Source organism: Platalea leucorodia (genome assembly GCF_965183815.1).
Source record: "Platalea leucorodia genome assembly, chromosome: Z".
Classification (NCBI taxonomy): Eukaryota; Metazoa; Chordata; class Aves; order Pelecaniformes; family Threskiornithidae; genus Platalea; species Platalea leucorodia.
The window spans coordinates 19507318-19535022 of record NC_138858.1 but is presented as its reverse complement, the minus strand read 5'-3'; the positions used below and the strand labels follow the sequence as shown (position 1 = coordinate 19535022).

Sequence of the window (27705 nt, the reverse complement as noted above, 5' to 3'; positions counted from 1 at the left end):
CTGTCTGGAATCCAAATGCTCCCAAGAACCACATCACTTAGTGTTTAAGTTGTTTTTTTATATAGAGACCTGGTCAGAAAAATTGTCCAGGAAGAGAAAAATTAATCGTGATCCTGGAAAGAGACCCTGAGCATGTATGAAAGACCATATGGTAATGATCAAAGTTGAGGGGGAAAAAAAAAAGCTGCCTTCCACCTGCAAAAGAGAATTGTCTGAAGATAGTGAAATGGGAATGCTTTGAAGATAAGCCATCATGTAGTGTGGGAAAAGGAGGCAAGAAGTGAAACCTGGTATTGAGACAATTTCCTAAGATGCATTCTGTGATTGGTGAGTGAGGGAGCCAGGTGCTGATTATTTTCTACCCTGTTCTAACATGTAAAAGTCAGCAGCAGAAGTGCTAATTGTATTTGTTACCTGCTTTTCCTCATAACCTGCCTTCCAGTGGATAGAAAGCAGGCAGGGAAGGAATGGAAAATGATCTCAGCTCTTTCTTCCAAAACATTTCAGGTAGTAAGTCATCTGCCCTTCCTGAAATGGGATTCCTATGTTGTCTTCCATGGTCTTCTCCTGGCTCTCCTCAGGAAGATAAAGGCTTAAGTTCAAACATGGGCTCTGCAATTTCTGTCTCCCGTGCTTCTTAGTCTGAAATCCAAAGGTAGGCACTGATGGGAAGTGAGGTAGGCACATCAAGGGAAGTGAGTATACCTAACTCTCTCCACTCTATTGCACTCACTGGTAGCATATATGCCTCCTTCAAAAAGCATATGGCATCTTGAGACATAGGCAGGACTTTGATACTGAACCAAACTGGTTTCTGGAGGGGAAAAAAAAAAGTAAAAAGGGCATTTCTTAACCATTCTTTGTAGCAGAGGTGGATGCTTCAGCCATCATTTTTAAAGGAGGCAGAAGAAAAACATGAAGGAACTTGAGATAATATGACAAAATAAAAATGTGTGTAGTACGTTAAGCTGTGCAAAGCAAGGAGACTCAAATATAGAGGTATAAATACAACAGTTTCAACACCCCTCAGTTAGATGATGTTTTACCGATCAGAAAGTAATTCTCTCTCAGACATGAAGAGTGGTATTGATGATTGAACTTCAGGTGTTTACAGTGGAGATGGCAGTACCTTTACTAGTCTCTGATTATAGTCATATAAGTGGTTATAAGAACATAAAGGTGGTTATGGTGGCTCCGTCTAGCCCAGGTCCTGTTTGTGATGGGGAGCGAATGTAGACAGCTGTCTAGCTCTGTAGGGATGCCTGCAGAGTCACGTACCTTTTGAGTGTTCTCACAGCCTCCAGCCATTTGTTCTTTAGGAACTTCCATGCTGGAGGTGGCTTCTATGTATTTATTTAATAACGCTTACTGATTTTTTTTTTTCCCCAATAACTTGTTTAGTCTCTCTTTTGGGACATGAACATTTAGCGTTCACATCACACCCATGGCAACAGACAAAAAGGTACTTCTAAAGCTCAGTGCATCTCACCTCTTCAGATTTCTGCACTAGCTAAATGAATAAAAATCCACCAGCTATTAAAGGAATCCAGTTTAAATGTGGGTATCCACATTGTGGACAGGTGGGTAGTTCTCACATCACCTCACCAAGTTACAGTGATGGGCTGCAGCAAAGTTGTTTCCAGTTTACCATTATTTTTAAAATTTGGATTATATGCACAGTGGCAGGTTTTGCTTTTTTATAGCCTAGTTATTTAAAGTAATTTTGTTTAAATCATTTTATTTACATAGTTATTACACTTGTGCAAGTGCAGCTCGTGGAATCTAATTACTGCACGTTCTCAGTGCTGTCGTTCAGTACTCCCTGTTGAGGCAAATGTACCTTTTGGTCACAAGTTCTGGTTTATGTATACCTGCAAAGAGCAGTTGCAAACTAAGGATCATGAAAGTGGAAATTAAAGAACTTATTTAGTTGAAGTGGTAAAATATTTAGTAATTTCTTTTACAGTGTCTCAGCCAAGCTTCTTCGGTTGTTACAAATGAAATTTTATGTCCGTTATCTGGTATTTTATATATTTGAAGGCTATACTTTAGGATGTTTACTGGTAAAGAAACTTTGCTATCACTACATCAATTATAAACTGAAAATTTGTCTTGCCAGAGAGTAAAAATGCATCATCTAAAACATGAATGACCCATGCAATACATTAATGAATAAGACAGTCTAGAACGTGAAGGGTACTGTAACTGCAGCATTTCACCAGCCATGTGTATCACTCAAAAATATTTTCTCAAGCACTGTGCAGACATCCCAACTGAAGCAATAGCAGTGGTTAGGTGGGGGAAAGGGGAAGAAAGGAAAAATAAATTTCATTTCTGAGCAGCTTTGTAATTTTGACAAAACACCTATTTAGCAACATCATCAGATCATATGTAAACCAAAATAGTGAAACATCAGGGATTTTTCTAAACAGGATACTGTTTTATGTTTAATGCAAACTTTTATTGCTTACATTTCTTGTGTTGAATTTGAGCTAGTGTAAAGTTAGTTTAGGTAGTCAAAAAGTTGCCAATGAATTTAAAAATCTGCTATGTGAAAATGTACTCATTTATTTTTAAGCTGCATTCTCATGAGTTTGTTGATCTGCCTTTGTATGAAAAACAGTGATTATACAGTATTCTCTGCACCACTTGTGATTTTAGAGGCCACTCTCTCCTGCAGATGTAAGAGCTAATTCCACCCTACAGATTTGCTCCTCAAACAAAAGATACCTATGTCTTTAAGTATGCTGTTGCCTCTCTCTAACTTGGTAAGAGACCTTTTTGAAAGCCCTCTGTAAATCCAAATGGACTACTTGAATCATCTTGTCCCCATATTCACCAACTCCTCTGAAGAGCATGAAAGTGAATTACATCTAAAATAGCTAAACTGACGCATCATTTTTATATCATATCTGTTCACAGCACTCTTTATAGAGACTTTGTTGGGGGGAAAAACCACCCAAAAACCAATAAACCAAAACCTGTCACCTATTATTCAGGTAGAGTTTTAAGCAAGATGTTTAAGCCACAGATAATAATTATATGGTTTCAAATTTGAATTCCTTCAGGACTCTCACCAGACTACTGTCCGACCTTTGTATTTATTCTAATCAACTTATCCAAAAAGGTTTTCATTCACGTTTTCTGTGCAGGAAGGGTTCAAGCCAGGGACCTTTCTACGTTCCCTCATGGTGAATGTGGATGTGAAGAATCAATATTTTAAATCCAACTGAAACAGACATTTTAATACCATTTCAAAATAATTTGCCTTTCTTTTTGTTCTATTAGGTTGCTGTAGGCACATTTATTCCAGCAATCTTGTGATGTTGGCGATATACTCCAGCATTAATGAAGTACCAAGTAAAAATAAATCTCTCTCAGAATTTAGGAATAAGAACAAGGACTTATCAAAGCAAGCTGCCTGATCAGACATACCATAACTTACAACTTCCTAAAATTATTTTTTTAGGTTATTTCAGGTTTCTTTACTTGCACTTTTTTTCTTTTTGGAGTAACAAAATATGTTGGCATGCCCAGTAACCAAACATACGGTCAGGTAACTGTTATCTCTGGTAAAACCAAACTACACAAGTTCCTGGTGTGAAATTACAGGCAAAAGCTAAAATTAGTCCAAATTAGCTTCTCCTTTTCTACCACATGACAAAACTTTGCAGATAAGGGTAATTAAATTTTCCATTTCATAGTATCACTTAATAGTCTGATTTGTTTTAAATTATCCATCAAACTGCACAGTTAAGGAACACACTGCTAGAAATCTGAAACTGTGCTTTTAGTTTCCTGACAGTCTTTAGGTTCCTTTACAACATCATGATTTTGAGAGTTGCAGGGCATTTGTTATAATAAAAAGATTGTTCACTGGAATTACGAATGCTGCCAATCTTCAAAATAACTTGGTATCCTGGAAATGTCATTTTATCACAACAGAACTATGCAAAATATATCCAAGTGTTCATAGGTATGCACCCACATTTTGTAGGGAGTCCTATACTGCAAAGTAGATACTGTTATCTGTAGTCAGCAGTAGAATGAGGAGCATTTACTTCCAGCATTTCAATTTGGCTTAGGTAAAAGAAATGCCATAAAATATAAATATTAGGACCACTCTGAGCATTCAGAAGACAGCTGAACAGGGTTGGTTTGTTTTTATGTGGGTCATCACTGAATTGATGTAAACAGGCATACATTTAACAGAACAGAATTCATTGCAAGGAACTTGGAGAAAAAGTGGCAGGAACGAGGAAATGCAAATGTGGGGTAAAATGAAAAAAAGGGGGTTTATTAGTAAAGTTAAAATTTCACCAAAACATTCCTGGTTTTAAACAGAAATTCTAGTACCGGAGTGGCCAACCTTTCCAAACTCATGTAGGAAAATTTTCATGTGGTCAAAGGATATGAGAGAAAAAAGAAAAAAAAAAAAAAAAAAAAGAGCTGATGCGAGTAAAAGCTTGTAGAGCTGTTGCGAGTAAAAGTAGTAGCATATGGGAGGAAAAAGATTATGATGTTGTGTCTTTCTTAGAAGAAGGAACTTTCTCCCAGACTTGACAGGAATAATCCAGCTCTTATTGTGACATGTAGCTGGCTGAGACAGCAATGACAGATAATAAGCCTTTTTCAGAAAACTAGTGGTACTATGGACCAGTACCGGACTTTGTCCAGTAGCAGAACTCTGCCTCCAGAACTTCACACAATGTATCTACGCAAGTCTGAGTGTAAACTACTTGAGATCAGCCCGTTAATTTTTTGCATAAGACTTTCCACAATAATGGAAGCTACAAAACTGTAAAGAAAACCTTTCAAATCTACACAGCTCAATGAAAGATTGTAAATGTAGTATCTATGTAAGGCTCCTCTGCAATGCTGGCATGCAACTGTCTTGTAATTCTTTATTACTCTTTTGGTTGTTATTGCCATGTAAGGTGGTAAGATACCTCAGATGCATGCAAATCCCACTGGGTGAAGAACATGTTCTATTTGTTTGGGAGCTTTAAACTTTTTCTTTCCTCATTTAATGATTTTGATACTTCCAGATGTTTGAAATATTACTGCCATGAAAAGCTTTGATTAGTTGGATGCAGCACAACTACATCTACCACCAAGATGAATCTATAATTTCATTCAGCATTTGTATTAGCCTTGCATCCTCAAAATCTCTTTAGATTTGCATTTTCAGATCAACGGTTGAGGATACTAAAAAACCTAATTACAGTAGTTTACCTATTGTGCCTTTTGTTTTGACATATTCTAGATTTGGGAGCAATTTTACCTGTCATAACATAGTGTAGATAGAAGCTGGAGTTCACCAATGAAATATTCACTTCTGAAGGTACTGAAGACGGTCAGATCATCTTGTACAATTTCAGTTCCAGCCTAGTGCTGTAGTATTCTGATAAATTAATGAAAGGGTAAGGAAGTTTAGTATCTAGGAGATATTTTTTGATCTCTAAAATATATTCCTGTTGGCACTGGTCCTCTGCAAGCTCTTCCCCTCAATTTCATTTCTAGGGTTTGAAGAGTACAGTGACAATAATCAACTCTTCCATTGTCAGCATGCGCATTCTTAAGAAGCCATCTAACAGGAGAAAAAATTCAAAGTCCTAGGAAAGTGATAGAAGGAAAAGAAGGTCTGGGCTCAAACATGACTTAAAGACTTCAAGGTGGGGTGCACAGTACAGAATTATAATAAACATATGCATTTTAAAAAAAAAAAAAAAAAAGCAAAAAAAGAAAAAGCTCTCTTCCCCGGGAAGGGAAGGCGACTTAACGAGTTCTCCTTTGAGTATTTCCATTATCTTAGCAGGAGAAACAAAAAAAAAGAACATGTGCTCTATATGAAACTGATTCTAGTTACAAGTAGTATACATTAACATACAGCAATTTCATATATTAGGTGTCCAAAGATAATGTAAGGTATCTACCATTTATCAGTCATTTCCCTGGACTACATTATTTCAAAAACCAAGCTGTGCATTTGCTGCATTAGATATCCAAGTACTTCTCAATTATAACGTTGACAATCTTATAAAGCTTGAAGACCATTAAATTAAGATCTTGCTGATCTTCACTTGTAAAAGACAGGAAAAAAAAACCCAAACCCAACAAATGGCTTTTCTTATTACCGTCTCCTTAGTAAGATCAGCATATTAGGCTTAGCCGGAATACAAAGAGATGCAGTAGATTCTGGACTGTTAAGATTCCAGTTTGGTGCACTTTCACGGTCCTGAAGGACTTTAGGCTCCACTGCACAATGCAGCATTCAAAATTCAATAGGAAGATGAATCGGGGTAACAGTTCTTGTCTGTGATAGGAAAATAGCGACATAAGCCAACTGGTTGATTACACTGAAACTGGGTCAAAAACAATGCTTTAAACAAATGTTAGCCAGCATATAGGGCAGCTGGTTAAAAGTGAAACAAAAATATAATCAAATCTGGGCAAAACAAGGTAGTTTTATGCCTTCTTTTAGCTAGAATTCAGTGCATAGCACTTATACCATTCTTTAGATCTATGTGGAGAGAGCTGTCTCAACTGTTTCTTTTGTGACAGTTGGGATAAAACTCTCAGTTGCATATGAAAAAGGTGTACCCTCCCCCAATTTGTAATAGATTTCACTGATCATGTGTTGATCTCTCAATTTGTTAAGTAAAAGTTAAAGTGAATAAATCAAAAGCCACAGATCTATAACCAAGGATTCCAATCATAATATTATGCATTATTAAAATTAATGATTTAATGTCATGTAAGACAAACTGAGTTTAGGCTATATATTTAATGTTAAGGCTGAGATGCTATCACCACATCTTTTGTTAAGCAACAGGAAACCTCAATGCAGATACACAGGTAACTCGCAATAAAAAAAAAAATAGAACTATAATTATGTAATTAGTATATGCTGATGCTGTGTGAGGCACCCGACACTCTTCTGACTTAATTTGTGAATATTTAGCTGGCTTAGTTTCAATTTTGAAGAACATCACAGAGAAACAATTGCAATCTCAGTCTTTTGGACTAAACCTCCCCCATATCCAATACAAAAACCAGTGCTTTCTATTCCAGTCATGAATGCTTCTGGAATAATGACAATATCAGTTTGGGCAGAACGGAGGTTATATAATATACATTTGTACAGAACAGTCTTGAGTTACACTCAAATGTTAAGTTTTATATAACATACGCTGCTCTTCAATTGACAAACTTCTTGTGTATAGAAAGAAAAAAACCCAGCCTCTCTTGAGAGAATTTGGATATGCAAGGCTGATAAGTTTAAACAAGATAATGAATATAAAATTACCATCAAAGATAAACCGTAATCTTTAAAGTTGCAGCTGATTTCAAACATTCCTTTTGATAGATTCCTAGTACAGCAATTTTTTAGAAGTATGAACACTCCAAATCTCCTCTATTTATAGGGAAGTTTGTAACAGGTTCAATTGGAGACATCAAAAACATTTTAAATAGACATCACAAGATGCATCTGTAGTTTAAAGGTCAAATTTATTAGGAGATTAAGAGATGTATTATACATAGACTATAAATATAGCACAGCTGACTTTATTCACAGTCAGACAGCCAATGCCAACCTATTTTGTAGACACCCTTGTTCTTTTGTTCCAAGAAAAGTTTGCACCATAAGACTTGGATTTAGGTTTTTGAATCTTCTTCTCTTCGACGTCATAGCTCCAGCCTGGAGGTTACAGGGGAAATGGGGGGGGGAGACGAGAAACAAAGAGAATTCTAAATATTCTCAGCATACAATACAGAGCAAATGCAACTTAAATCTTTTAATATATTTTTCTCCGTGTAGGCATCCACTAGCCATCCTTTGTTACTGGCAGCAGAGGATACTGAAATGCCATAGATGTGACATATGCCCGTTCTCTCAGTTGATAAGACTACATACTACATAACTCCATTTTCTTTATTCCTGCAAAAAACTTGACAGTCATCAGTGAAAAGCTCAAAAGGGAACACTTGACTGTCCTGCAAGTTCATGGCTCCACAACTCCATAGCACCACAGCAGCACTAAGGCTTTGTGTATGCTGGGACAGGAAATGAAAATAAAGATAAGGAAATGTGGAAAAAAATAGCATACAGAAGATCAATCCCAAAGACTGGGAGAGAACCAAGACCTTGGAAAGCTAGTGAAAAAAGAAGGGTGGGAGGACCGAAGAAAGGAAGAGCAAAAAAAAACCTGCAGCATTAGAAAGGAGTTTAATACTTAACATTTTTATAAGAACATAAAAAATTAGGACTAAAAGAAAAGGGAATGAAGTGATAGAAGACAAGTAAATTATGTGATAGTTAAGCAAAAGAAATGCTAAAAAATGTCAGAAAAGAGGAGGTGGAGACATTAGTGTTTATGTAAATCAAAATGCAAATTGGTTGCAGCCTCCAGGTGCCTGGAAAGTTGCCAGGGCAGCACTCAGTATTCCAAAGTTTGGTCTCTTTAGCTGCAACATTTCACTCAAATTTGAGATACCTGAGCTGAAGCTAGAAGTGGTTAAGTATGCAGTTTTAGCAGATACTAATAAGATGATACTTGTCTTCCTTAGTTTTAAAACAAAAATTTGCTAAGTCCTAAAAGGTTTAACATATATCTGAATTTTTATATTTACAATGGTCACAGAAAACACTCAAGACATATCTACACATCAAAACATGTTCCATAACATACAGAAATTGTCATGTCACTGTGCCTTAATTTTGTGTATTCACAAATGTTACACAAACATTTTATTCATGTTTATTAGGCTGAACGTTAATTTTCAATTTACTATTCTCCGTAAGAAATACTGGAATAGAGGTTTTAAAAACATATTCTTTCCATCTGTGAGAGCACTGGCTTTTGCCTCCTGTTCTGATTAAAAATACAAGCTTGAGTAAACAGCCAGAACTAGATCCAGAGACAGACTTTGGTATTGCAACATTCAGCACTATAACACCTAACTTTGAGGCACTTGGCTGCTGGGATGGAATCTACAGCCCCAAGTTATTACTTCATCTTTTTATACACTAGATAGAGAGGAGCCAAGTGCCTCCAAGAGATTCACAACTGCCAGCACAACGACTCGGGCTGCCATAGCTATCCAAAATCCACAAAGTTAGTTACATCTAACTTTGTATTGCAAGAGGCCACTATATGTGATAAGATTTCACACTCTGGAACAGCCTCCTTGAGTTAGGCACCTTCAGTTGTTCATGACAGAGAGCAGAGGTCACTTTTGTAAAAATACCACAATGGTGGGGGAGGTTATTCTCGCCCAGAACCCTGCCATACAAGCCAAGTGGATAGAAAGCAGATTTCATCATCTCTGGAAGAACACTCTCATCACCTGACTAAAGGTTATTGTGGAGTAGAAAACTCTCTGGTCTTGTTACTAAAGCTGTATGTTTTTAAACAACTGCCTCGGTGATGTCGGACAGGACAAAAAAGAGTTTAGGTCAACAGGCTAAACTTTTAGCTTCATCCAGTTACAAGTGTTTCCTCCTTGCGTTGATTTCAGACCATCCTCAGCTGTCATATTTCAGAGAGAGATCTCTGCCGTTACTGTATTCAGTGCTCTTATTCCTACATTAGAAAACACATCAGATGGGCTATGCAGAAAGATAACTTGCCTTGGGTTCCTGAAGTACTAAGGTGAGAAAGAACTCTCAGGTTTCACAATCATATCAAAATACCTGCAATATCTAGGGTTTGCAGAAATAAAAGGATGTTCTTAGGGAATTTTGTAATGGAAAACTTGGGCAGTTCATATGGGAAGGGCAGAGAGGTAAATATTTGTGTTCCTAGACTTAAACATGTTTCAGTAACACCTCAGTCTGGAAGCTAAGTTTCATTGTAAATGTGTGCCTAAGGTTCTCATTTCTTTCTAAAAGCAGAACTAAATATTGAGAAATTTATATTTCCAGCCACATCTGATACTGAAGCTATTACTACAGAAAATATTATGCATATATCATACGCATAAAACTAAGCCACCTTAAATAAAACTGGAGTAATAATTTAGGCAAGCCACCATCCGCAGAAAAGTCTGCCACATCTCAATTATGGTAAAATGAAGGGTGCAAGCGAAGTAAATATTGAACTAATAACGTTAATACTAAGTCACAGCCTTAGTTTAGTTGGTAGAATTTCTTTGTAGTTTTCCAGCACAATGGAGATTCATTAATAGTTCAGTGAAGGCCTAAACTTCCTTCACTGAACAAATCAAGTATTTCACTTCAATCTGCATTTTGAAAGGACAAAATATAATGTGTCCAAAGAGATAATGTAAGTAGCTCATTAATATAGTGATATATAGGCCAGGACTCAGCTTCTCTCTCTTGCAGGCTGAATTTCCCAAAGAACAGAAATAGCATGAACAATACAGAAGCATAAGTAAAGCAACACCAGATTCTCCCAAATTTCATATTTGTTCATAAAACATTACAAAATACTATTAAAATTGCACAGTAATTGGTATATCCAATGCAAATATGATGATCCTATTAATTTCTTAGTGAATACAATTTATTTGTCAATAAAATTAAGACTATTAAGTTAAAAAAATCCACTCAAAGAGGAACAGAGGAATTAAATATTAGTCTTTACCATTAAAAAGTGCAAATAAACTACACATAAAATGGTTTAGCTTCTTAATTGTATAAGTTAATGGACTTACCCTGTTTTTTGTGTGTACAACATAAGTCATCTATCAACTCTGCACAATTTGGTCTGACCAAGAAACTTGACTATCTATTTACTGCAGACTAAATATAGTTGAAAGCTGTAGACCACAGGGAAGGCTTCTGAAGAAGCTTACACTCCATGTGCATTATTCCTGGCTTTAACCCAGTGTAAATAATCTTCCTCACATCCCTGAGCACTAAGCATCAAGCCTAACTCTTCAAGAAAAATGAAACTGATAAAAAAAAAAAAAAAAAGAAAAAAAAAGGCAGCGAAAAATTCATACCAACACATAAAAGGACTGCTGAATATTCAAAAGGCTCAGATTATGGATATTGCTTGCAGTACCATAATTCTGTGAGAAGACACAAGCCTAAGTAAGCAAGTAAGTTTACAGATACAGTCCTTCTGATACATCATTAGCATTAAAAATATTAAGTAATGGTACCGGCTTTTCTACTATCTATTTCTCAAATATGAACAATCATCAAGTGTAAGTGTTTAGACTTCAGTATTGTACTTGGGAAGAGTTAGGTATAACTTCCTCAATCTACACCTTCCTCACGGGGGGCAGCGCAGGGGGAGGTGCTGACCTCCTCTCTCTGGTGATCACAGACAGGACATGAGGAGATAGAATAAAGCTGCATCAGGGGAAGGTCAGATTGGACATTAGGAAAAGGTTCTTCACTGAGAGGGTGGTCAGTCCCTGGAACAGGCTCCCCAGGGAAGTGGTCATGGCACCAGCCCCATCAGAGTTCAAGGAGTGTCTGGACAACGCACTTAGTCATATGGTTTAGTTTTAGGTAGATCTGCGAGGAGCAAGGAGTTGGACTCGATGATCCTTATAGATCCCTTCCAACTGGAGATACCCTATGATTCTATGATAAATCCATCCTGCAACATGGCCAAAACTAAAGTCCAACATACCTACCTGGTAGTCACTTAATTTTAGTTTTTCTGATTATCAAACATTCACAAGGGTTCTGACAGTCTTTCCTTAACTAGAAGTCAGATGCTCATGTCAAGCCTTCAGGCAAAAATCCCACTGCCATGTGGCTGGGACCCCCAGCCTGGGGCACTCTTAAAGTATTAATATTAATTTTCCTCCAAGACCTGAGCAAGGCTCAGTTCTCATTCAAAACACAGATACTTGCAAAAGAATTGCAATAGTAATGCTAAGAGGCTGGAACACTCTTCCAGAAAGTGGAAGGCCTAGATTCAATTCCTTCAGCACCTCAGAAATACTCCCCCCATTTTCCTCTTCTTCAAGTAGAGCACTATGGTCTACCAATTTTGTGGAACAGAGTGAAGGTTCTTTATCCTGTAATTTTTCTGTTGTTAATACTTTGAGATCAAGATTGCCTATAGAAAGCTGAATCCCTCATACTCAATATGTACAATGCATACCATTTTTTTCAGCAAAGGCAATGGCATCTTCTTTAGTAGAGAAAGTAAGAACCATGTTGGATAAAGGATCAGCTCTGTAAGAAACCAGATGACAAATTTTAAACACATTTGAAACATAAAATAATTATATCTGTATCTCAAATGCTAGTCAAATGCTGTTATTACACAACTTTTTGTAGTACACCACCTCAGAAGCCATTCAAATTCCCTTTATTTTTAATTCTTTCCAGGATTAACACTTACTTTCTGCAGAGTATTGTTTCACTCTTTTGGCCTGTTAAACTCCTTGCAGTTATTAATGTTTTAAGTTTTTTATTAGACAAACATATCTAACCACCTGCTGAGGTTATAATAAGAGCTCTGCAACAATCTTTTAACTTTTAAAGCTGTGTAGTCCCTCTCTTCTTGGAAGATCAGGAGGCTTAAGGTAATTTTTAACATTTCAAGGAGACCAGGAGTCTGTAGAGCAGCTAAGGGAAGAATAACCTTATACAGAAAAGAGCAGAATATCAAAGCGAGCAGAGCAGGAATTAATCAGAGACTGAAAAGTACATAAAAAAACTAAACAGTTCAGCTTTGGCTGAGGTCACATGACCTCCACAAATTATTCCAGTACAGCAAGCAGATGGCAGGCCACCACTGAAAACGAAGCTCAGAAACGCAAACTGCTAGCTAACTAAATACACAGTGGTTAGTTTTAGATGATCAGCTATTCCTCAACTGCATTTCTGAAAAAAAATCAAACAGCAAAAAGCTTTTTGAAACAAATTAAAATCTCAGTTAAAAAAACAAACAGCCCTATGTGTTGCCAAATAAGCTCAAATTAAGAATAATGACAAGGGATAAAAAAAAGTAGCATTCTAAAAATTAATCTACAAAACTTTTAGAGAAATAAGATACCAGCTGTAGCAGCACAATGATTAGATAACACTTCCCTGAGAGAACACTGCACACAAGCCTGGGAGACAACCAGGAAGACAAGACCAAATTGCAAGAAGCTATTGAAGGAGCTGCCTCTCAACTGTTCTCTCTTTGAAGCTAGAAGGGTAAATGAAGAGAAAAAGCAACCAAAGATACACTGAACTCTCTACAATAAAGGACAAAGCCTGTGACTGGCGGAGGGGGAGGGCAAGAGGGGGAATCTAGCTTCCAGCAAAGACAACAATGTAATTTTATCTGATGTAGACATGGAAAAATGGAGTTCACTATATATCCAATATATTCCCCAGTAAAAAGAAAAACACAAGATAAAGGCAGAAATTACACTTTCGCAAGCCACTAAGACAGGCTGTCTTAAAGACATTTAAAGATTTCTCTTATAAAGGCATTAAGGAGAATTAGGAACTAAGAATTAGTCCGTGACAAGATCAGTGGAGAATCAAGTGACCCAAATATACTGCAATACTCTGACAACTTTTGCTTATCACTCTTCTCTTCCATGACTGGGGTTGGAAAAATCTTCTCAACGCTACTAAGTGGGAACAAAGAAGTTTAAGTCTGAAGTGTAGCTAGGGACTGGTGCCTTTTCAGTACTGCAAGTTTGGGAAAACCTTCCTGGACAGAGGCAGCTTGGAAATGAGGACTGTGAAGAAATTATTTGTTCTGTTTTCATGTGGGATCATCTTTCATCCAATCTAAATAGAGCTTTTTGATTTCTTTCCATAAATGAGCTATCCATGTGTTTAAGTTTGTGATAATCTGTGAGCAAACTGGAGTTCAGGATGGCCAGCATGATGTCCTGTTAGTGTCAGCCACAGCAGTGCTGCAGGATTTCCTATGCCTGCCCTAAACTGTCTTACCAGTCACTACAAACTGGGATTTCACATTTTGTTCTCTCATGAGATCTTCTACAATGGAAACCATGCATTTCCCATGTTTCTCTGTTTACAGCTTTATATTAAAAGATGTATTCAAGAACTATCCATAGGCATTCCTGTAATGAAACCTCGCAATTAAAAAAAAATTCCATGGGTCCATTTTATTTAGATATGCAACTGGATGATTTTCACTGAAAACAACTATTTCCAAGAAATAACAAATACAACAAAAAAGCAAACAAGACTGGTACAATGACAGAAATACAGCAAAGACCTACAGGTAAATAAGTATATTGAGTTCAGAGGAAAAGGGCTCTAATCCCTAGACCCTAAAGGGCTCTAATCCACTAATCCCATTACATTATTCAAAAGTAAATGGGAAAACTTCTAAGAACTGTTCTTTGCACAAATTAAATCTGAGGAGAAGAAACTCTTCTTAGGCATATCTGGGTGTCGAATGGTAATTTGAAATTTCCAGAATGTCCACCAATAGTTTTTGTGAGAATTCCTTAAAAAATGAACAAACTAGTTTACAAAACCCTTGAACTGGCAGTGTCAATTCTCAACACAGCACTTGCTTTTGGCCTACCTGGAACTTGGTTACACAGGAAATATTCCTTTCCCTACCCTAAAATAAAAATGCATGCAGAGATGGATTCATTCAAAACAGCCATTCCTTTTTCAATTCCCACAATAAGCTCACTCCAGAACAATTTAACATACAGGTAAACCCTTAATACCATGGCTCATTTTCGTAGGTGGTTTATTTAGCACAAACGGTTATAACTGTTAGAAAGGTTAAAAGCCACTGTTTTGGCTGAGATCATGCAAAATTCCACCCAGAAAATAATTTGTCTGGGGAGGTTAAAGTCAGCTGAAAAGCAAAGGGCGATTAGAAGAAAAGTTCATTTCAACCTGAACTAAAGCAGATGTTACTGGCACCTGCTACAGTGTTATAATTTGTGCAGTGGTATAAATAGACCATACTTCAGTGGCTAGACACTTTTGGGGGGGGGCCGACAAGACAGGAGGCAAAGGTGTATTGCTGGTCCACAGTCTATCACTTAATTTAGGCCCTGCGAAACAACTTGGCCACTACTTGCTAAATGTAGTAGCTGCTTGCAGTAGTCAAGTCATCCAAGGCACACATGTATTAAATCATTGAAATCTTATCCTCTGAAACAGCAACTTAAATATGTTTAAGACGAAATGGTGAAAAAACTCAGGATGTGCTTAAGATGAGGCTACTGTTACATACAGGCTTCAAGTTTTAAAACAGGTATTTTAATAGACTATTTTAATACAACTAATATTTTAATTCATATTCAGTATTTTTTCCTCATCTAATGATAGTTGACCTTGGTTTCCCGAATGCTTTGCAATACCAATACAACCAAGATGTTACAGGTAGTGAGCCTCCTCAGTTTTTTATGGGAAACCAACATAAAAGGAAGACTTGATTTCAGAGTTATTTTGAATGAATATTTCTGGATACATTTATTTTATAAATAAATTTAAAAAAGGAAAAAAAATAATTCTGTGACCGGATTTAGAATGTTAATAAATCTCAAAAAGTGCGTGCTCAAATTATTTCGTATTTAAGGTTTGAAGGTTTTTTTCATAGAATTTTGTGTACTTTGATTATAAGTGCTAATATGATTGCAGCCAGACATTTTCAATATACACTTTATCCTTTCTGAAGTTTGAAAAATAATTTTTAGTGGTTAAGTTTTGTTTATGTAGAATAAGTAACTTTTCTGAATGTGCCTCAAACAAGACAGCTTCAAATCAAAATTACAATATTGTTACGAGAATTGCTGGTATAGTCCTTAGAGTTTACAGGAATTCTAACCACACTGTAAAATGTAGGTAGTATATTTATACAGGGAAAAAAGAATTAAAAATTAGCTGCATCCAAATTATACCTACATCTCCAAATTATAGCATATTCAGCTAAGATCAGTACTTTTCTGGATTTTTGTGTTTAAGAGTTTTTACTACTAGTATCAGCAACATTGAAACAAAGTGTAATATTTTAAATAGGTTTGTTTTTTTCTATAAATTAGTTATGGCTCCTCATTTCAGATCTTCAGGATATTTATAAAACTTTGTAAAAAAATAAATTCAGAAGCTAAATATTGTTGTTTTATGTTTAACCAAATTTAAAAGATGCAACTGAGAGCTGAAAAGGATTTACTGCTTCAGGTAAGTAATAACCTTCCTTCCCTGATGCTGCCATACAGTAACATCACCACAAATGTAACAGTTGAAATTTCTGGTTGTTAACACTTTTTCCAAACTCTTCCAGATGATGTTGTGAGCTAAAATCTGCTTTTAAACATAACAGATCATTAATCATACAACTAACAAACCCAACCACTTACTTGAAGTACTGTTAAAACCCAAGTAGATTTACAGGTAGAAAGGACATTTTACACTTAAAATTTACATCATTAGTAAGAGCCAAATACAGAAGAAAAATATTTCCAAATTCAGTAACTACTCACGTAGATGCCCAGCCCATTAAAGGGTTCTCCCAGCGCTCTCTGTTATCAAATTCCATCTTCCATTTCTTTGTATTGTTAACTCCTGCCTGCATTGCATTACGTGCTGGAACAAAAATGTGAACTTTTCTGGTCTTGATGTGCTCATCTGGAACACCAGTTAAAGCAGTGATATCCTATGAAAAACACAATGGAACTTGTTAAAAAAGGGTTCACGTAAAAGGCTTGTAAAATAATACCGCTTATGCTTTTTACATAATTCATGCTTTATTTTTAAGTTACAAAAAAAGAAAAAAAAATTGCAGTAAAGTATGTTATGAGTCCAGCTGTGTAAGAGTGAAGCTAATATATGTTGGGGGTGCTATCATCCTGCTTCCACTGGCTGAATTAGATTTCGCATGGATCAGTTACCTAAACCTGAACATCTCCCAGCTACATAACTGCTAGCACCACAGGAGAGACAGGACATTCCCTCCATCCTCTGACCACGTCTGCAAAGTCAGGACTGCTCCAACTTGCACCAGCTAAAGCAAATGCAGAAATGTATAAACTCTTCTTTCTCCCTTAAAGAAAATATTAGAGCACAGACTGGAACATCGACAAATCCCAAAATTTTACATTACCATTAGGAGTCTAAACTTCATATGAACAGGACTATTCACTAAAATCCTAGCCAGCTAACTATGTGCTGCAGTGTAAGTGCTTTCACTTGGGCTTAAGTCTGCATATAATTAAGAGGCACCAAAATCCACGCTGACTCAAGAAGCTATGCTTAGCATGAATGAAGAGGCAGGAGGTTATCTTTCGAACAATAATCTATTGATTGTTTGACACTGCAGAGGAGGTACTAGAATTCAGCTCTCTTATTTTTCTAACCATTAGTTATTACATAAAATTGACCCCCTTGTCATGTTTCAAGCTATGCATATCAGCTTTTGAGAGTCAATTCTTCTGTTGATGTTCAAGATCAAGAGAGGAACATTTGATATTGGTAACATTCTTCAGTATTTTTGTGAAGGACAAAAGGATTCAGGAGATTCCAACCTTCAAAGAAAAAAAAAAAAGCCTTGTAACATTGTATATAGTCAGTAGTCGGATGCCCTCCTCTACTAAGGCTTGGCTTGTGAGCCCTCTACAAATAAACCTAACAAAGATAAAAATTGAAGCATCACAAAACCAGCCTAAAAACATTAACTGACTTTAACAAAGAATAAGATAGGGAAAAACCTCACCAGAATTGCTGTGAAAAATTACTCTCAGCAGCTTCTGATATAATCAAAGTGAACTTTCTCGCTAAAAACTAAACAGTAATTACATAAAATTAACCTGTCAGTTCACCCTGGTAAAGAGTGAAATCAAACATCAAATCCATCTCTACGGATGCTACACTACTCCTGTTCCTTACATACTTAAAAGGCCAGTGGGAGCTCCTTGGTCTCCCTCCCTGCCCTCCCCTCTCTCCAGGAACAAATAGTAAACTGGTAAAGGTCCAAAAAAAGTGCAGCACAACTTTGGGCATACTGAACTCATTTTGTCAGTACTGCTACGACTTGAATTAAAAGGCAAACAAGTTTAAATAAAACTCCGTGGCTTTACATGTCTGTAGCTACTAACTTTATGGGGTTTTGTTTTGTGGCAAACTTAAAAGCTCTTGGTGCTGTCACCAGATCATCCTTTGAAATGAAGCAAGTCTCATTTTTCATTTTATTTCAGAAAGTAAATTTTGGGAGATCAGTCCCTCAAAACTACACAAGGGAGAAAGTTTAAAGCATTTTACTTGTATTTGCAATTAGAACAGCAGGGGAAACAAACAAACATGCACACTAATTTTCCAACTTCTGACATTTCTACCCAGACTACCAAAAGAAACTGTCAAAATGTCTTAACAATTCTATTATAAATGCTTTTGTTACGACCAAGTAATGTTTATTTTTAATATGACTCTAGCAGTGATATGAAAAAGAAACACCACCAGTCACTGGAATGTTGCAACATGTATGTAAAACGCCTCCTGACAGACTGGCATTTCTGACTGCTGAAGCTTAAACCACAGTTTTAGAAGGAAATACCTTAAAGTTTTCTTATTTGGATTGGCAAAGTGCTTTGTTTAACAAGAAGGGTTTTCTACCTGCAGTAAAGTTTGGTGGGGCTTCAATGTTTCAGCTTGCCTGTTTATAGGAATAGGCTACTACATTAGCCTTTATTTCTATATTTAACGAACATGCCTACTGAGAAAATGTAAGAATATTTACAAAAAATTTCTTTTTCCCCTCTGAAACAATCTGCTACATGCAAAAATTCCGTGTTTGTTATCAAAGACCTCCAAATACGCAAGCTTCAAAATAGCTCAAAATTATGAAATTTTTTTTTACTATTATTATTCTCGGCAACTCATATGTCCATTATGAAATTTATGCTTCAGATTTAGAGGTTTTTGAATTGTTCCAGAATTATCTGGAATTATTAAAACAAGATACTATGTTAAATAACATTATGGACATATACAATTTCCTCTTTTGAAGTCTTCACATCAGAGAATCATAAAAATACTACACATTAGTGCATACAGAACACAATCTAAAAAGAGTATTAAAACCCAGCAAATGCTATATTTATGAGGTAACTGTAGGAAAGAAATGCCTAGACTTGCTCAACTGGATGAAAATAAAACCCAAACCCCAGACAAACCATAAGTCCCTTCAAGCCATGTTTTTTTGGGTACTCAGTTGGCTCCAAATCAAAGTTATTTCACTAATAATATAGGATTCATCCCTTAAAAATCTTTTCAAGGCAAAAACTAAAACCTGCCTACTTTCCGAAACTAAAATATCTACATGGTGTTGTTAGCTCTTCATACTTTGATTCATTATAGCTAAAGTTTCCATGCCTTCTGGGAATCTAGCGATTGTTTATTGGTATCTCCCCCATTTTAAAGCTGGCAATTGAACTGACAGTTGTTAGGACAATGAGTTTCTGGATTCTGAAGCCCAAGTTGTCCTGACATAAAATCACTGTTTTTGCTTGCTGTAGACACGTAAGGTACTGTAGCATAGCTGAGCTGTTGCCAAAGATATGGAATAAAAAGGCTTGGCATCTATCACATACTTGACACCTAAAGAGCACAGAAGCTCTAAAATTCCTATTCCCTGTAGGCGCACTCTTAGTCTAGACAAACTGATTTCTCACACTTTTAAAATGCATTACAACACTCTATTGTGATCATTTCATCCACACAGCTCCAGCTAGTGACAGAAGAACCTGTCCTTTAAGCGACATTTCAATGGGCTAAAGCTCCCGCTCCAAGATGCCATTAAAACAATATAATACTTGAAAAGAACTACGCTGCACTGGGTTGAACTCTTTACTGTGTCTTCAGTGCTTTGTTCTGAGTTCAAGTTCTCATTGAAACTACCTGTGAACCAACTTTCCAAAACAAAGATGTTTTTGACAGCTGGTTTCACATTACTATCTCTTTTTTTTTTTTTTTTTTTTTTAAGTGTTCCTTACTGAATTTTGCTATATTAGCATATTAAAATATTAGTGAGGTGTTCGGCATTCAAAATTCTAAATAATAAGGTGACAATATAAAAGACTTGAGATGTGAACTGTATAGGTTTGCTTTACTAAAGATTATCAACCCTGCTTCAGATTTTTAACACAAGCTATCATCTAAAAGGTGCATTCTGACATTCTATTTTTCTTAATATATATAGAGGGGTTTGTTTTTTAAAACAACTTCTGACTTTTTTTTTTAATTCAAAAAAATTCAAATTTTGCCTCATTTTGAGGCATTTTGGCTCTTCTTGGAATACGCTGAAAGGGACAAAACACTTTTTAAAACCAGCAGAAATCACATCAAATTGCTTACAAATGAGGAGAAGGTTTTGTCTTTATTATAACTCACACTAAGAACACTTGTCATGGTGGAAAGCCTGGTAAAGGTGTTCTGGAAAGAGTAGTAAGAAACAATAAATGTGCTATACAGCAAGGAGAAAAACTTATTCACAGAGGCAGTGTCAATGAAAGCAGTATTTGGCATGAAGATGACTTTTAAAGGAAATAAGAATTTCCTGCTAAGTACTCCACTAATAGCACAAATTCCAAAGGGGACAAGAAATGGAACTCTATTATTCAAGGGAAAGAGACAAAAGGATTGAAAGTGTCTCTGAAAACAAGTGTTTTTGCATAGATGGGTCAGGTGTGCATAAAGGTGTCATGTTTCTCCTATGACATTTCTTTCCACGCATAGACAAAAACTGTACATAACCACTATCAACCATCTACTGTTTAGCATCCCCCAGTCTTTTTTTTTTTAATAAAGGAAACAGGGAACAAGCAATGGGAAGTTGATGTCAAAACACAGAAAAACCTCCCAGCAAGCTTCCAGCAACCACCCAGGATTTAGAGTCTTGCTAGCCGCTCTCTTTTCAATACCAGAATTTCACACATTTCAATGAACATTATGACTTCAAAGAATCAAATTTTCATCATTGTCCGTCATCTGCCGGTTGATTTGTATAAAAGAGTTCTTCTGCATGCACTCTAGACAAAGGGCTCCTTACTTTCGTGGCTATATATCAAGTTTAAAAGTTCTGTTTGTGACAGTTGTGTCTGTGGTAAATTAGGGTAACACTGAAGGGGTGCAGCTGCCCTGCAGGAACCTCCTTTTTGGCATCATTTCACTTAAATAAAAACTGAATAATTAGTTTCTGCCTTTATTAAACCGCAAAAATGCCACTGGCCTTAGTAATTACTTCCGGTTCCCCCACCTACTTAGCCTCAATAGTTTACACTTGTTAGAAAGGAGGGAAAGTAGAAGTTTTCTGTACTTTATAGGAGTTTACAACAGCTTGCTCTCTTCCCCACCCCCAACATGTTTTACCAGACTAAGTGCATAAAGTTTTGCTATAAATTCATGTTGCAATGCACTTTCTTTAGGAGCTGTTATATCAAAGCACAGAACATCTTGCATAATACTCACAAAATATAGCTGCTGCGAAAGGAGCTTTTTATTTAGTGTGCTCAGTTGCTTAGGCTGTAAGTCAGGATGAGAACATTTATGTTTCTACACTTCAATACAGTATTTTTGAAATAAATGTAAAAGAACAGAATCTACTATGCAAATTGTAAGTGAAAAAATGGAGCAGAATGAACTAAAAACATGGTCAGACAACATTTATCTAACAGCTACAGACATAACAAGGGGAAAAAAGCATATTTGCCCTTAGGAAACTCTGTATCACACAGAATAGAGTTTTCTTTCAGGCTTCACAATCTTTTTGCATCATCACAGTAATCTGTGAACAACATGGTGTTACTTCTAACATGCTCTCCCATCTAACCACCCTGCATAACCATTAATAAAGTTGAGGAAAGCAGTGAAAGAACCATATTTTAAAAAAGAAAACCAAACATTGTAAACAGGAAACAGGATTCAATAACAATAATCATTGCATGAAGGCTTCTATTTTAAAAAAATCTCTTTCCATAGGCAGTTTTGCAGAAAACACTACAGAGAAACTGGATCTAGAGAAAAGGATATGCTGAAAAGCAGGTCTAACGGAGGCAGAAATTGTCACATTACTGGAATAAACATAAGCCTGTTATAATACTTTTTAGACTACTGACTGCCACTATGTAAAGGAGGCGTCAGCATCCAAAACAGTCCAATATTTGCAAGTGCTGTTAGCTTCAGCAAATTCTGTTCATCAGTTTGTATGTCATAGCTGGGGAGATACTACTCTAACAGCCACAATGGCTAAGCATTCACTGTTTTTGCAAAACCTCCTGGAGAACTTCCCTGTCATCCCACGGCACAAAGGCTCAGTCCACTTTCCCAATATTTTGCATGCCCAATATTATTCCATCCTGCTTGCATGAGATACTACAAACCTAATGGCACAACACATCCCACACACCATTAAACGAATGTCACTTGGATTTGTTCTGAGAGAACATGATGAAAGAGTAAACAGGAATAATTGATTGGACTTCTAAAAACCCCAGGTGCTCTCTACAAATTGGAACACGACTTCACACTAGTAAGTAGAAAACTTGCCCCTCAGCAACCCTTCTTTCACATCTTAAAACACTTTACTTATAGCCTGCATTACAATCCCAAACTTTGTATTCATATTTGCCTCCTGCAAAAGTCATAGAAAGATTGTATTTATAAAAGTGATTAATGGTAAAAGTTATGGCAAAAGCTGTTGAGTTGTGCTTTTGTTGGTTTAAATCATAATACTAAAAATAAACGCAAAAATCTCAGATTTTGCACCTCTCCGTGCCCTGATAAGCCTCAAAACAGAGAGGCATTGTTCTTGAGAAATGTGCAAAAAATACCTATCATTCAGCTTGAATTCTTGATGGACAGGTAAACAACATTTTAGAAATTTAAAAATGAAACATTCGAAACACGTAAGTCCCACTTTCAGCACAGATGGGTATTTCATCCTCAGTATAGTATTTCTGCCAAGAAAATTCAAAGAGCAAAACAAAACAATTGTTTAATTATTAATAACATAATTTTTTCCTGTAACGGTATGTCTTAGTTTTCTAAATGTTGTCTGGGTAAATATCATGACATTAAAGAGAAGGGGAATCAAATACCTGGTTTTACACTTTGCAGTTTCTCCATATGACTGATATTAAGAAAATCATTATGAAATGGAGGAAAGTAGGGGTGGTCAGGGGAGTCCAATACATTTCACAAAAATAGACTGATATTGCTACTAGTAGCCATCAGAGACTTCACTGTGGTTGTGACATTTTTTCAACTGAGGAGATGATAAACAACATGCTTATCTTGAACAAGGTGGGAAAAAACTCTGAATTACTTACAGCAGATCTTATAAACTTTTTCTTGTAATACAGTAAGATTTAGAGAGAACATACTTTCTAGAACTCATTCAAAGCATATGTAAGTAAATCTTTTGCTTCTACAGACCCAAGTGGCTGGGATTTTTTTTATTACCTGCGAGGCATTTAAAAATAGAGAGTTTTCTATAGCGCACAACTTTCAAGCATTCTACAAGAACTTCACAATCCTCAGATTAAAAAATGTGTAAAAAAAATGAATTAGTTAAGAATAAGACTACAGCAAAGTTTTTAGACTGTAAACTTTCAAATAAAAGGAGAGCCAGCCTTAGTTTACATGCATTTAGAAAAAGAAAGAAGATAACTGAAAATTGAAATAATCTGATTCCTCTTAGAATAATTTACAGTTACAGAAACACTCTACTACTTTACTACCATAAGCAACTGTTCTTACAGATACTATTTCTCAGTTGGAAAACAAAAAAAGCAGGAAGGAGGGAGCTTTAAAGGAAAGAAGACAGAAGTACTAGCGGCTAGAGCCCACCTAGAATAGACAGCTTTGTACTAATTCCCCTGATTAGTTCAATTTTGTATATACCATTAAATAAATAGTATCGTATATTGTATACAATAAATAAAATATGTAAATATTATGTAAATAAATAGTATTGTATATTGTAGTTCACTTGTAGTTCCGTGATGGTATATTTTTTCAAACAAAATTTATTCAGTTTGCAGTTCTGATTACTTATGTTATACTCCTAGCATAAGTCACAATAAAAAGACTGGCTTGCAAAGCTAAACACAGTATTTCAAGAATATCTTGGTGAATTGTTCACTAAAGATGTCTCTTGAGCTTACAGTCTATAAAATGGTAACCCAAAGCCCCAACCAGCAGCTCCAGGTGGTGTCTTCCATATCTTAAGTGAGAGCCAAAATTCAGGCTACTCTTGCACATTGGGAATAATTTCTGTATTTTCAATGTGTTTCTGATCCCATTTTAGTAAAGTCGTTATTTTTAACATTCATTAAAAGTTACCCATATTTACAAAATAAATCATAAGCATATGATTTAAGCAAATTTTATAAAGTTTTTCAGGAATTCTCCCAGGAACAAGAAAATTAACAGTTCTGATTTGCTTTATGCTCATTTGAAAACCTTACAAAGCTTCCTTTAAAGTACGCATTAAGAAATTCTCCAAATAAGGCCCAGGCAGGTTCCCAAACACAGGCACCACTTGTTTCATCATCTTCAGCCTTTGGAGCCAAAGGGGTCTAATATGTGTTAAATGTGTGGCTGGGGTGCCTTTTCTCAGTTTTGTGGAAAGCTCCCTTACAGCTCAAGCTGCAAAAGACCCAAAGGAGCATGACATTCAGAGCCTAGCAGTGAACTGGGACACTAATTACACATTAGCAGTACAGTCGCTGCTGTGAAGCAGGAACACCTTGGCCAATTCATACTCTCATCTGGACAGCAGAAATCCTAAGGTCTGAGCTCCTGATTTCAAACTTGCATGTAGAGTAAACTCGTAAGACTTGATAACCCTAGTAAGATTTCCTATGATGAAGTCATAAGAAAGATTATCACTACAGTATATGAAACATCCATTGTGGGTTTAGTTTTAACTAGCTAACAATCTCCCTGGGCTGGCAGCTAGAGCAAAGAATACCAAAATATTTTTTTTTTTTAGTTTCATTATCGTGCATTCTGGTGTTCTTTTCCTTTCACCTCCCAATCACCTATTAAGTCCCTATTTAATGGTAGCTGTGGAACACCATTTAACTTTAAGGGTTAAAATTTAACAAACTATTTAGGCTTTTGTTTATTAAAAAAAGACATTCATCAAAAGGGGGGGGTGAAAAAAGAGCAAAAAGTAGTGTTTTAAAGTTTAACTTGACAATACTGTCACACTACTACATGGTCTGCTAATAAGGACAATATTGAGAAATCCTGAGTTCATGTAAGCCAATGCCTGCCTTCATTGTGGTGCATGTTCTCTATTCTTTACATCTCCTTTATAAAGAAAGTGATGTCTGTAATGAGTCTTTGCCACATAGTAATAAGTGGTGTGAGACATAGGGGAGAAAACCAGAAGCAAATCCCCAATCAAGAAATGCAAATTTAGAGCAAAATCCCTGTTGATGCATGCTTTTTAGAAGAAAAGTTGCATTTAAGAAATTACAAGGAAGCCAGACCTGTTAAAAGCTGTCCCTTACCCTAATGCAAGATGTAATGCTTCTATGTAATATGGATGGGCTTTAAGAGTTGAAAGCAAGTGCTAAATAGTGTACATAATTTCCATACACAGCAGGTAGTGAAGCAAGAAAAGAACTGACACAGTTACCCTCGTTAAAAGAGATGCACAATAGAGAACTGTTATGCAGTGTTAGCATACTGAAGGTCTATGCATCAGGGATGTTGCGGCTATTAACAGCTTAAATGTTCACTGTATTTTGTTAATTAGTGCATACAGCTTTTAAGCCTTAAATGTGTTTTAGAAGGTTCTTTTCTAACAGTAACACAGTCATTATTCCCTAGTGGGGATGGGAAGGGTTGATGGGGCTTCAACTGTTTCAACATCATCAATAAAATATGCAGCTTAATACCATTGAACAAAAATGGTTTCTTTAAATTTATCTATATGGTTAGTTAAAATGGAAGCTTTCTACAGTCTCTCTCCAAAAAGCTGAATTATAACTAGAATGTATTAGTGTTACTTCACAAAATGGTTTTAGCTTGTGCTATATGTAATTTGTACTGTCCCTGTAATTTGTGCTTTGGACTTCATATGCTTGGCCTTTAAGGTTATTTATAGGACAGAAATCATGGCCTTATACTTCCTGATACAATACAGAGAAATCCATCACCAGTTAAATTCAGTAATTCAACTCGATACATTACATCTTTCCTTTCAGTTTTCTATTTCTGTGGGGGAAAAAAAAAAAATCAAAGGAGAGTACAATGTACAATTGTGTTTACTAAACAGTGATGAAAGTAAGAATTTGTATTGGAAACAGACATTACAGAAGAAGATATTCAACTTCTGACTTATCAAAGAACCAGAATTAGTTGACCCAAGAATGCTTTCAAATGGAGTGGACATGGCAACAAAAATGTGGTCCTAAGAAAATGTACCTAAGAAAAATTACAAAACAGAAGAATAAAATACTACTGCAAACTACAATTTTAATCTTAAAAAAGCTTCAGCCTGATTAACATGCTACTCAGTGAAAACTTTAAAGTATATGATTTATGATGATGATGTTGGCCCATACAGAAAAATACCATTATTTATTTTTATACATGAATGTATGTGCACATCTATAAAATTAATCTGTAAGGAGAAACTAGTGCACATCTATAAAATTAATCTGTAAGGAGAAACTATCCACTTCAGATGTTTGTAATCAGAATTACTCACCATATTCTTAATTTTTTTAAAACATTTGCAACATAATTGTAACATCTTTAAAAAAATATTGTATTTGGTATGTCTTATCACCATTTTGTAGGAATTCCTTATAGCTCAGCTTCTTCTCACTTGTTAACCCAGTTTTCAGGCTAACAGGTAACAGGGTAACAATTATTTCCCCATCAAGCAAAGATTTTCTTTTGCACTAAACAGAAGCCAATGGGTTTTATGGAGTGAATAGAACGGAGCATGCCAAAAAGATACATACGAGATTGAGCAATTTCCGTACAGTACATGCTTCACAATACAAGAACTAAATTGCATGTTAAAACTCTGGATCTGAACATCATATGCTCTCTCCATGGTCCATGTCCCCACTTAACACAGGTTAACATTCCTAATTTGAGAAAGCAGCCATGAAAGTAGTTCAAAGATACCTCATAAACAAGCCATCAAGAACTGGAAGAGCATCTGGTTCCATTTCACCATCGATCTTCTGAGTAGAAAGAGGTAGTACTTAAGAAGCACCAAGCCCTCTTGCAGCATGACTAAGATGTTCAAGGTTTCCCACAGGATTACTGGGCTTTCCAGATAAGGAAAGCTTTTCCCTTCTGACTTGATAAAATTATTCAGCTAGAACTTCATGACTAGAAATAGCTTTCAAGTCTGTACATAGAACTTTGTTAGTCAGGCTAGGATTTGTGTCTTAAAGCTATCACTTAAGATATACTACAAAAATGCAGAAAGACACATTTGATTGAATATGAAAGTAAGTGCTGTACAAGGAATTGTTTATTCACTATTCCTGACAGGACAAGAATTCATGTCATCTAAAGAAATATTTCATAACAGGGGATATAACTTAGGTGTTCTAGAAAAGGATCAGATAATGGTATTGTCTTATGAGAATATTAAAATACTATCTAGTCTCTAAAAAGCAAAACTAATAAACAAAACAGCTACAAAAATGAAATTGCTCCTGTTCATTACTAGACTGGATCAATGGCTTTTTTTTGTTCTTTCTAGCAGATTAGAAACATTACTTGCATATTTAGACTTACAA

The 27705-nt window shown here is 36.0% G+C and overlaps 1 protein-coding gene across 3 annotated transcripts in view; it reads right to left on the bottom strand.

Annotated features, from left to right (window-relative positions):
• Positions 1–452: 452 nt before the first annotated feature.
• The window catches only part of NDUFS4 (NADH:ubiquinone oxidoreductase subunit S4), a 56845-nt gene continuing 29592 nt past the window's right edge, over positions 453–27705 (bottom strand). The window contains exons 3-8 of one of the 3 annotated variants that reach the window (XR_014230733.1): positions 16417–16589; positions 12093–12166; positions 7599–7702; positions 6138–6316; positions 5285–5404; positions 453–814 (exon numbers count right to left, since the gene is read on the bottom strand). Coding sequence is in view for 2 of the 3 variants with exons in the window: in XM_082336968.1 (XP_082193094.1) it covers positions 7599–7702; positions 12093–12166; positions 16417–16589 (351 nt within the window). In the remaining variant the exon portion in view is untranslated. Of the gene's footprint in view, positions 815–5284; positions 5405–6137; positions 6317–7493; positions 7703–10971; positions 11041–12092; positions 12167–16416; positions 16590–27705 lie in introns of those variants that run through there. The other 2 variants (XM_082336969.1, XM_082336968.1) reach the window with 2 other exon arrangements.